General features: G+C 38.4%; 1 protein-coding gene across 2 annotated transcripts in view; it reads left to right on the top strand.

Annotated features, from left to right (window-relative positions):
• LOC128690773 (transcriptional regulator ATRX homolog) overlaps positions 1–12,453 on the top strand; it is a gene marked incomplete at its 5' end in the record, with an annotated part of 99,914 nt that overhangs the window by 28,787 nt on the left and 58,674 nt on the right. For both annotated transcript variants that reach the window (XM_070088395.1, XM_070088393.1), the window contains 1 exon segment: positions 4,314–4,485. In XM_070088395.1, coding sequence (XP_069944496.1) covers positions 4,314–4,485 — 172 coding nt within the window.

Below are 12,453 nucleotides of genomic sequence, written 5' to 3'. Positions count from 1 at the left end.
TCTTCTTCTTCTTCTTTCTTCTTCTTTCTTCTTCTTCTTTCTTCTTCTTCTTTCTTCTTCTTTCTTCTTCTTCTTCTTCTTCTTTCTTCTTCTTTCTTCTTCCTTCCTTCCTTCCTTTCTTCCTCTTCCTCTTCCTCTTCCTCCTCCTCCTCCTCCTCCTCCTCCTCCTCCTCCTCCTCCTCCCCCCCCCCTCCTCTTCTTCCTCCTCCCCCCCCTCCTCTTCTTCCTCCTCCCCCTTTTCTTCTTCCTCCTCTTCTTCTTCCTCCTCCTCTTCTTCCTCCTCTTCCTCCATTGCTTTTGGTCTCAAACTCCTCGAAATTATGAAATTGATCATCACTGACACTTCCATCTGTGTTAGAGCATCACTTGGGAAGAGAAGAGTCCCAGATTTGCTGGGGAGTCACATATTTCTTACCGCTAGACATGCTGAAAAAGGACGACTGAAATGGCATTCCCACAATGCACCACTGGCTCCCCGATTTTTTTATATGGTGCACACTGACCATGGAGACCCATTCTCTCACATGTGGGCCTACCAGCTTTCTCCTGCTTGATTTAAAGCCGCTAGAATTTATGGGTATAGATACATCAAACACGGTATCTCCTATGACGTATATATACGACCGCGACAGTCAAGGGGTTAACTATAGTTCTTTCAGTAATAACCAATATACACTTTACCTGATATACTCAGCAGTTGTATTCCCCTATAATTCTTACTCTTTCTTGTCTCCATTTCCCTCATACAAAGGAACTATGCATGCCCTCTTGTCAATTCCTAATTTCCTTACTATTACTTTGCATGCTTTTTTTTTTTTTTTTCCAACATGCTGGCTTTCTCCCATTGAGGCAGGGTGCCCCACAAAAGAAACATTTTCGTTATCATTTACAATAATCACTGTCATTGCAGAGGAGCGCAGATACAACAGTTCAGTTGTCACTCCAAAGAGCAAATATCCCAAACCCCTCCTTTAGCCCTTTGAGGATCAGTCCCATAGTTCTATGCCATGAGCACAGCTCACTAATAAGCTGTGAGCAGTAAATTTGGGCCTAGATATGAGAGAAGGGATCTATGAGGTAAGTGTGCACCATATAAAAAAATTCTTGCAGTAAGCAGTGCATAAACCGGAAAAAACTGCGACCATGGTTTTGGCTCAAAGCAGCAACTCTGATGTATTTTCATGTGGTTTTATTGTTGTATTCTTCGTTTCTTGGTCTCTTATGATAGGATGGAAGATATATTACAGAAATAGAGATGATTTTGATTGGTTTCAGGACTGAAATAGCTTCAGATTGAGCTCTTAATCATCAGAAATGTTCAATTTTTGCCAATATTGCAGAGTACACAAATTACATCACTTGTCTAATACACGTCTAACTGGTCAGTCTAATACGTGTCCACGGGTACTGTTGTATCTGAGTGCCTCTTTTGAGACAGTTATTATGTATGAACGATGAAAGTTTTTTCTTTCTTTTGGCCTGTCAGGATGATTGTGACTATTTGAGCACTATTTCAGTACCTAATATTAGTGTCAGAACAAAGATTGGCTATGAAATTACAAGAACTATTATAGATTGTAATTATCAAAACATAAAAATTATATAAATTAAAATAAAAATGAGAAAAAAAGGTATATTGGCAACACTTCTGCAAGCAGCAGGAGTCGATGTTGCCGACAGTTGAGCATCCAGAGCCAACTTCACGATCTTATATCTCGGTAAATACTGACCCTAAAATTTTTTTTTTAATTCTGTAACATGTAGAAAAATGTGCTCTTCATTTTAAAAGAAAAAAAAATTATTTTTCAAAATATTTGGAGTGCCATGCGAGTGAACGTAGATCTACGTTTGGACAGTTTAAAGGTTAAATTTAGTAATATATACAGGAGAAGGGGCTACTACCTCCTCCTCCCAACATTTTAGTCGCCTCTTACGACATGCATGGCTTATGTAGGAAGAATTCTGTTCCACTTCTCCATGGAGATAAGAGGAAATAAACAAGAACCAGTAAGAAAATAAAAGAAAACCCAGAGGAGTGTGTATATTTATGCTTTTACATGCACATGTGGTGTGACCTAAAATCTTGCATGTTTTTTAGACAGATAAGACACCACTCATTGGTCAGGATGGTAATACCTCTCTGGGTCATTACTGTCTACCAGCCTACTTTGTTGGTAAAATTTCTCTTTATTTTCTCATTAGATCTTTTGCACTCCCTTACCACTATTTTAACCTTCATTTTGCTCCTCCCTTCATATATCATTTCTGCTTTATAAAAATCTTTTGTATGCTAATTGTGATGACCATTCACTAATGGCAAGGCAGCTATTGAAAAAGTGATGGTGAATTTGTTTTTCTTTAGGTCACCCAATGTTTGTGAGAAGTGGCTAGTGTGGTGAAACTAAAAATGAAGACCACAGACAACTAACTTTATATATCTTGCTAGTGATCCTCACTGTTACCACACTAAAACTTTTCACACACTGGTTTCCCCATGTTGCATCTTGATCTTTCAGTGTACAGTTCAAAAAGTACTCTTACTGCACCTTTCTCTCCTAAAAGTGAATAATTGAGTACTTTTGCTTTTTCAGTTTTTGCTATAATTAAAAAAAAATTTTAGTATCTTGTAGTGATGACCACAACCAGGTGAAACTTATTTATTTACCATACATCACTATATTAACCAGTCTTTATAATAGAAAATGGGGCTGGTTATGAAAATGATAAGTCATTGTCACTTTTGTCAAATTTATTGTAAGTTTTTAGCTTATGTAAATGAATTTTGAAAATTTAATTTTTTTTTTTTTTTTTTTTTAACAAGTCGGTCGTCTCCCACCGAGGCAGGGTGACCCAAAAAAAGAAAGAAAATCCCCAAAAAGAAAATACTTTCATCATCATTCAACACTTTCACCACACTCACACATTATCACTGCTTTTGCAGAGGTGCTCAGAATATAACAGCTTAGAAGCATATACGTATAGAGATACACAACATATCCCTCCAAACTGCCAATATCCCAAACCCCTCCTTTAAAGTGCAGGCATTGTACTTCCCATTTCCAGGACTCAAGTCCGACTATATGAAAATAACCGGTTTCCATGAATTTTTTTTTTTTTTTTTTTTTTTTTTTTTTTTTTTTTTTTTTCTCTCTCAACAAGTCGGTCGTCTCCCACCGAGGCAGGGTGACCCAAAAAAAAGAAAGAAAATCCCCAAAAAGAAAAATACTTTCATCATCATTCAACACTTTCACCACACTCACACATTATCACTGCTTTTGCAGAGGTGCTCAGAATATAACAGCTTAGAAGCATATACGTATAGAGATACACAACATATCCCTCCAAACTGCCAATATCCCAAACCCCTCCTTTAAAGTGCAGGCATTGTACTTCCCATTTTCCAGGACTCAAGTCCGACTATATGAAAATAACCGGTTTCCCTGAATCCCTTCACTAAATATTACCCTGCTCACACTCCAACAGATCGTCAGGTCCCAAGTATCATTCGTCTCCATTCACTCCTATCTAACACGCTCATGCACGCTTGCTGGAAGTCCAAGCCCCTCACCCACAAAACCTCCTTTACCCCCTCTTTCCAACCCTTTCGAGGACGACCCCTACCCCTCTTTCCTTCCCCTAAATTTAATATTGTTTCCAAAACTAGGCTTCAACTCATATTAAGGGTATAAATTGGCTAATGCTCTACATGGCTGTGCCTTTATCAAAATTGAACCTTGGCTTAAAGCATTCAGTGATGAGCTGCAATTTCAATGTTATTAGCTAGATACCAAAAATAACGGTTATTTCCTTATGGGCTTGGGTCACATGGCAATATTTTAAGTATTTATTTTTTTTTTTATTTAATAGGATCATTTTTAACATAGAGCATTTTGGTGTATGTGTAGTGTATTCATATTTTAAGCTTAGCATTTTTGCCACTTTTAAGGTAAGTGTTTGATGCACAAATGAGAATTTCTTGCTAAGTTTTTATGCACTCAGAATTAGGTAAGACTGCTGGCTTGACTTGGGATTTAAGCTTACCATAACTCCTATGTCCTTCTCACATCATGTATGATCAAGTTCTTCAATAAACAGTTAAGCAAAGAAGCCAAAAGACTTATGCACAAAAAGACTTAATTACGTACTTCCATTGTTTCTATTTTGAGGTATGTGGAAATGAGGCAGGAATAATGAATATTTTACATGCCACCTTCTCAAGAAAATGAAGTTCTTAAGAAGCATAAGACGTTAGTGATATAGATGTAAACCATAAAAAACATATTGCTCTTGTGTTATTATATCTCTGCTTTCAGTTTAATGATGATGAAGAAGAAATGGATGATTTCATTTGTGATGACACAACCACCTCTGAATCTTCAGATGATGAGAGATCAAGAAAGAAGAAGAAGAAGAAGAAAGACACAAAGAAAAAGAATGAAGAATCTGAGGAGGAAGAAATAAGAGAAGAGGAAGCTGAAAAACCAGGTATTGTGCATTACTATATTTGATCATTTAGGATGAAGTGTGGGCAAATTTTTTTATACACAAAATAATAAGTGTGTAGTAGGATCTCTTGTTTTCAGAATTCTGTTATTCTGGATGATATGTAAGAAAAGGAAATTAAAAGTGAACATAGGACAGTGGAGGGTAATGAGAACAAAAAATATAGCCAGTGAAAGATCAGATATCAAACTGGAAAGAGTGAGTATGGAGGAAGTAAATGTGTTCACGCATTTGGGAGCAGACTTGTTGGCAGACGGAACTTTCAAAGACTAGGTAGACTATAGAATTGATAAGGTAGGGGAAAGGGTGGGTGGTGCATTGAGGCATCCATGGAGGCAAAAAAGAGGAATGTACCAGAGTACATGTAACAGAGTAACATCACTTATGTGGGTGTGAAGCATGGGTTTTATACATTGCAGTGACAAGGAGGTTGAAGGCAATGGAGATGTAATGTTTGACGGCAGTTTATTTTTTTTAACACGGCCATTTCCCACCAAGGCAGGGTGACCCAAAAGGAAAGAAAACCCCAAAAAGAAAGAAAAAAAACTTTCATCATTATTCAACACTTTCACCATCATACGTATATAATCGCTGTCTTTGCAGAGGCACTCAGATATGACAGGTCAGACATCCTCCAAACTGCCAATATCGTAAACCCCTCCTTAAAAGTGCAGGCATTGTATTTCTGATTTCCAGGACTCGAGTCCGGCTAACTGGTTTCCCTGAATCCCTCCACAAAATATTACCCTGCTCACACTCCAACAGCTCATCAAGTCCATAAAAATCGTTAGACTCCATTCATTCCTATCTAACATGCTCACTCATGCTTGCTGGAAATCCAAGTCCCTTGCCCACAAAACCTCTTTTGCCCCTTCCCTCCAACCTTTTCAGGGGTGACCCCTACCCCGCCTTACTTGCCCTACAGATTTATACGCTCTCCAAGTCATTCGACTTTGTTCCATTCTCTCGGAATGTCCAAACCATCTCAACAGCCCCTCTTCAGCCCTTTGACTAATACTTTTAGTAACTCTACACCTCTTAATTTCCACACTATGAATTCTCTGCATCATATTTATACCACACATTGCACTTAGACAGGGCATCTCCACTGCCTCCAGCCACCTCCTCGCTGCAGCTTTTACAACCCATGCTTCACACCCATCTAAGAGTGTTGGTACCGCTATACTTTCGTACATTCCCTTCTTTGCCTCCATGGATAACATTCTTTGTCTCCACAGATACCTCAATGCACCACTCACCTTTTTTCCTTCATCAATTCTATGGTTTACCTCATCCTTCATAAACCCATTGGTAATGTGTGGTGTGAATATTAAGCAGAGGATTCCTAACCTGGAGACAAGGTGGTGTGGGGTTACCAGAAGTATTATTCAAAGAGTGTAAGAGTTGAGGTAGTTTGGACATAGACAACAGATCAAAATAGGATGAGGAAGAGAGCATATGTATCTAGGATATAGAATGTAATAAATGAACATATGAGCAACTGTAGCATATTTATAAGTGTAATGAATATGGGAGTATGTAATGAAGAATTAAGAGGGATTCTGTAGAATTACTTAAGTTGATTTCCACCAATTTATGTGAGGTATAATGAAAGGGAAAATGTTTGGAGTACGTATATAATAATTCAAAGTCTCTCCTCACTTAGTGACATGCTCGTTTTCCGACGCCTCGGACTTACGACGGGCTCTCTGACCGATATACATGCCTAAATAATGTGTATTAGAGCTGATTTCCTCTATTCTGTTTATCACTATATACAGTATGCTAATCTATAAACATTTAGAAATATACCAGAAATGTTATAAATTGTGCAAAGGTGACATTAAAACAATATGAAAGATGGTTAACATAAACCCACTACCATTATAGTATGCTCCTCACTTAGCAACGAATTCGTTTACCTACGTGGTGGTCTTAGGAACGGAACTCTGTCGTCAAGTGAGGAGAGGCTATATATAATAGTATTCTCCATGGGGAAGTGGAACAGAGTGCTTCCTTCGTAAGCTATTCATGTCGTAAGAAGCAACTAGAATGCCAGGAGCATGGGGCTCATAACCCTTTCCCTTGTATGTACAGTGGACCCCTGAGTTTCATGATTAATCCGCTTCAGAGCTAGTAAGAAATTGCAACAAGTAAGAGGGAGGTGAAAGTGTATAAATGGGCTGGAAATAAAATTAGTGTTATAAGAAGAGCCAAAAGGAGAGCCCCCCCCCCAAATTATGAAATAAAGATTTACATACAGAAAACAATGAGAAATCAAGTACATACATACAGTAGGGCCCCGCTTTACGGCGTTTCGCTTTACGGCATTCGCTAATACGATCATTTCAAATTATGACCCAAACTCGCTAGCGGCTCCCCCCCCCCACCTGACTTTCTAATACGGTCACCGCGCCCCACCCGGTTTGTTTACATTCTCTGTGAGATCGAAGCACTAAGTCTCTCCATTATGTCTGGAAACAACAAAATTTCAAGTGTTTTTAAAAGTTATTTCATATTTTATATATACGTACTCTGATAATTATACTTTTATATACCTGTACCTAAATAAACTTACATACCGTGCTGGCGTGCAGGTACACATTATAATCAGTAAGAGTGTCTTAGGTCTCGAGATGCCATATTAGTAATGATAATAATCATCGAGTCTCATTAAATGTTGTATATTACGTTAATATACATATTTTCATTAATCCATCTATATTTTTTCAAAATTATATAATAAACATGATGCATAACATACATAGATGATAAATACACCCCACAGTTGAATAAATAAACGTAAATTTGAGATGTGGTAGCAGACGACTTGCACAAATGACGCCATATTAGAAATGATGATAATAATCACCGAGTCTCATTAAATGTTGTATATTACGTTAATATACACATTTTCATTAATGCATCCATGATATTTCTTTCAGAATTATATAATAAACACGATACATAACATATAAAGATGATAAATACACCCCACAGTAGAATAAATAAACATAAATATGAGATGTGGTAGCCAGATAACTTGTACAAGTGATGGCAAGAATAACATTTTCTCTAGTCTAACATAAGAGAAAATGTGTTACTGGGGGTAACTGTAGAAAATTATTCCTTTTGTATGTATGTAAGTTTATTCAGGTATACACAAATACACTTACATAGATTATCATACATAACAGCATATGTGTAGATTATTATTACAATAAAAAAGAAGCGCTAAGCCATAAGGGCTATACAGCATCATATGTGTAGAGAACCTAGGATAACCCAAAAAAGTCAGAAGGAGCGACTTATTTCCATTGCCTTCACTCAGAGCGTCATTTCTTCTAAAAATGGTGTTACATGAGATTGGGAGTGTTCTTCTTTATTTATTCTACCGTATCAATGCACTGGCCAGGGAGGTATACCATCTTTTAGGAGTGAAGAAGAGCAGAATGTAAGTGTGGTGGAGGTATGTGAGGCATTACATAGAATGAAAGTGGGTAAAGCAGCTGGAACTGATGGGATCAGGACAGAAATGTTAAAAGCAGGGGGGGATATAGTGTTGGAGTGGTTTGTACTTTTGTTTAATAAATGTATGAAAGAGGGGAAGGTACCTAGGGATTGGCGGAGAGCATGTATAGTCCCTTTATATAAAGGGAAAGGGGACAAAAGAGATTGTAAAAATTATAGAGGAATAAGTTTACTGAGTATACCAGGAAAAGTATACGGTAGGGTTATAATTGAAAGAATTAGAGGTAAGACAGAATGTAGAATTGCGGATGAGCAAGGAGGCTTCAGAGTGGGTAGGGGATGTGTAGATCAAGTGTTTACATTGAAGCATGTATGTGAACAGTATTTAGATAAAGGTAGGGAAGTTTTTATTGCATTTATGGATTTAGAAAAGGCATATGATAGAGGAGCAATGTGGCAGATGTTCCAAGTATATGGAATAGGTGGTAAGTTACTAAATGCTGTAAAGAGCTTTTATGAGGATAGTGAGGCTCAGGTTAGGGTGTGTAGAAGAGAGGGAGAATACTTCCCGATAAAAGTAGGTCTTAGACAGGGATGTGTAATGTCATCATGGTTGTTTAATATATTTATAGATGGGGTTGTAAAAGAAGTAAATGCTAGGGTGTTCGGGAGAGGGGTGGAATTAAATTATAGGGAATCAAATTCAAAATGGGAATTGACACAGTTACTTTTTGCTGATGATACTGTGCTTACGGGAGATTCTAAAGAAAAATTGTAAAGGTTAGTGGATGAGTTTGAGAATGTGTGTAAAGGTAGAAAGTTGAAAGTGAACATAGAAAAGAGTAAGGTGATGAGGATATCAAATGATTTAGATAAAGAAAAATTGGATATCAAATTGGGGAGGAGGAGTATGGAAGAAGTGAATGTTTTCAGATAGTTGGGAGTTGACGTGTCGGCGGATGGATTTATGAAGGATGAGGTTAATCATAGAATTGATGAGGGAAAAAAGGTGAGTGGTGCATTGAGGTATATGTGGAGTCAAAAAACATTATCTATGGAGGCAAAGAAGGGAATGTATGAAAGTATAGTAGTACCAACACTCTTATATGGATGTGAAGCTTGGGTGGTAAATGCAGCAGCGAGGAGACGGTTGGAGGCAGTGGAGATGTCCTGTCTAAGGGCAATGTGTGGTGTAAATATTATGCAGAAAATTCGGAGTGTGGAAATTAGGAGAAGGTGTGGAGTTAATAAAAACATTAGTCAGAGGGCAGAAGAGGGGTTGTTGAGGTGGTTTGGTCATTTAGAGAGAATGGATCAAAGTAGAATGACATGGAAAGCATATAAATCTACAGGGGAAGGAAGGAGGGGTAGGGGTCGTCCTCGAAAGGGTTGGAGAGAGGGGGTAAAGGAGGTTTTGTGGACAAGGGACTTGGACTTCCAGCAAGCGTGCGTGAGCGTGTTAGATAGGAGTGAATGGAGACGAATGGTACTTGGGACCTGACGATCTGTTGGAGTGTTAGCAGGGTAATATTTGGTGAAGGGATTCAGGGAAACCGGCTATTTTTATATAGTCGGACTTGAGTCCTGGAAATAGGAAGTACAATGCCTGCACTTTAAAGGAGGGGTTTGGGATATTGGCAGTTTGGAGGGATATGTTGTGTACACGTATCTTTATATGTGTATACTTCTAAACTGTTGTATTCTGAGCACCTCTGCAAAAACAGTGATAATATGCGAGTGTGGTGAAAGTGTTGAATGATGATGAAAGTATTTTCTTTTTGGGGATTTTCTTTCTTTTTTTTTGGGTCACCCTGCCTCGGTGGGAAACGGCCGACTTGTTGAAAAAAAAAATATATATATATATATACAGTGGACCCCCGCTTAACGATCACCTCCAAATGCGACCAATTATGTAAGTGTATTTATGTAAGTGCGTTTGTACGTGTATGTTTGGGGGTCTGAAATGGACTAATCTACTTCACAATATTCCTTATGGGAAAAAATTCGGTCAGTACTGGCACCTGAACATACTACTGGAATGAAAAAAGTTCGTTAACCGGGGGTCCACTGTATATATATATAGGTAGTAGGTTGGTAGACAGCAACCACCCACGGAAGTACTACCGTCCTGCCAGATGACTGTGAAACAGAAACCTGTAACTGTTTTGCATGATGGTAGGATTGCTGTTTTCTTTTTCTGTCTCATAAACACGCTAGATAACAGGGATATCTTGCTACTCCTACTTACACTTTGGTCACACTTCACAGACACGCACATGCATATATATATATATACATACATCTAGGTTTTTCTCCTTTTTCTAAATAGCTCTTGTTCTTCTTTATTTCTTCTATTGTCCATGGGGAAGTGGAAAAGAATCTTTCCTCCGTAAGCCATGCGTGTCGTATGAGGCGACTAAAATGCCGGGAGCAATGGGCTAGTAACCCCTTCTCCTGTAGACATTTACTGAAAAAGAGAAGAAGAAAAACTTTATAAAACTGGGATGCTTAAATGTGCATGGATGTAGTGCGGATGACAAGAAACAGATGATTGCTGATGTTATGAATGAAAAGAAGTTGGATGTCCTGGCCCTAAGCGAAACAAAGCTGAAGGGGGTAGGGGAGTTTCAGTGGGGGGAAATAAATGGGATTAAATCTGGAGTATCTGAGAGAGTTAGAGCAAAGGAAGGGGTAGCAGTAATGTTGAATGATCAGTTATGGAAGGAGAAAATAGAATATGAATGTGTAAATTCAAGAATTATGAGGATTAAAGTAAAGGTTGGATGCGAGAAGTGGGTCATAATAAGCGTGTATGCACCTGGAGAAGAGAGGAATGCAGAGGAGAGAGAGAGATTTTGGGAGATGTTAAGTGAATGTATAGGAGCCTTTGAACCAAGTGAGAGAGTAATTGTGGTAGGGGACCTGAATGCTAAAGTAGGAGAAACTTTTAGAGAGGGTGTGGTAGGTAAGTTTGGGGTGCCAGGTGTAAATGATAATGGGAGCCCTTTGATTGAACTTTGTATAGAAAGGGGTTTAGTTATAGGTAATACATATTTTAAGAAAAAGAGGATAAATAAGTATACAAGATATGATGTAGGGCGAAATGACAGTAGTTTGTTGGATTATGTATTGGTAGATAAAAGACTGTTGAGTAGACTTCAGGATGTACATGTTTATAGAGGGGCCACAGATATATCAGATCACTTTCTAGTTGTAGCTACACTGAGAGTAAAAGGTAGATGGGATACAAGGCGAATAGAAGTATCAGGGAAGAGAGAGGTGAAGGTTTATAAACTAAAAGAGGAGGCAGTTAGGGTAAGATATAAACAGCTATTGGAGGATAGATGGGCTAATGAGAGCATAGGCAATGGGGTCGAAGAGGTATGGGGTAGGTTTAAAAATGTAGTGTTAGAGTGTTCAGCAGAAGTTTGTGGTTACAGGAAAGTGGGTGCGGGAGGGAAGAGGAGTGATTGGTGGAATGATGATGTAAAGAGAGTAGTAAGGGAGAAAAAGTTAGCATATGAGAAGTTTTTACAAAGTAGAAGTGATGCAAGGAGGGAAGAGTATATGGAGAAAAAGCGAGAGGTTAAGAGAGTGGTGAAGCAATGTAAAAAGAGAGCAAATGAGAGAGTGGGTGAGATGTTATCAACAAATTTTGTTGAAAATAAGAAAAAGTTTTGGAGTGAGATTAACAAGTTAAGAACGCCTAGAGAACAAATGGATTTGTCAGTTAAAAATAGGAGAGGAGAGTTATTAAATGGAGAGTTAGAGGTATTGGGAAGATGGAGGGAATATTTTGAGGAATTGTTAAATGTTTTTGAAGATAGGGAAGCTGTGATTTCGTGTATAGGACAAGGAGGAATAACATCTTGTAGGAGTGAGGAAGAGCCAGTTGTGAGTGTGGGGGAAGTTCGTGAGGCAGTAGGTAAAATGAAAGGGGGTAAGGCAGCCGGGATTGATGGGATAAAGATAAAAATGTTAAAAGCAGGTGGGGATATAGTTTTGGAGTGGTTAGTGCAATTATTTAATAAATGTATGGAAGAGGGTAAGGTACCTAGGGATTGGCAGAGAGCATGCATAGTTCCTTTGTATAAAGGCAAAGGGGATAAAAGAGAGTGCAAAAATTATAGGGGGATAAGTCTGCTGAGTATACCTGGTAAAGTGTATGGTAGAGTTATTATTGAAAGAATTAAGAGTAAGACGGAGAATAGGATAGCAGATGAACAAGGAGGCTTTAGGAAAGGTAGGGGGTGTGTGGACCAGGTGTTTACAGTGAAACATATAAGTGAACAGTATTTAGATAAGGCTAAAGAGGTCTTTGTGGCATTTATGGATTTGGAAAAGGCGTATGACAGGGTGGATAGGGGGGCAATGTGGCAGATGTTGCAAGTGTATGGTGTAGGAGGTAGGTTACTGAAAGCAGTGAAGAGTTTTTACGAGGATAGTGAGGCTCAAGTTAGAGTATGTAGGAAAGAGGGA

This window comes from Cherax quadricarinatus, chromosome 24, assembly GCF_038502225.1.
Source record: "Cherax quadricarinatus isolate ZL_2023a chromosome 24, ASM3850222v1, whole genome shotgun sequence".
NCBI lineage: Eukaryota > Metazoa > Arthropoda > Malacostraca > Decapoda > Parastacidae > Cherax > Cherax quadricarinatus.
This window is presented reverse-complemented; position numbering and strand designations above follow the sequence as displayed.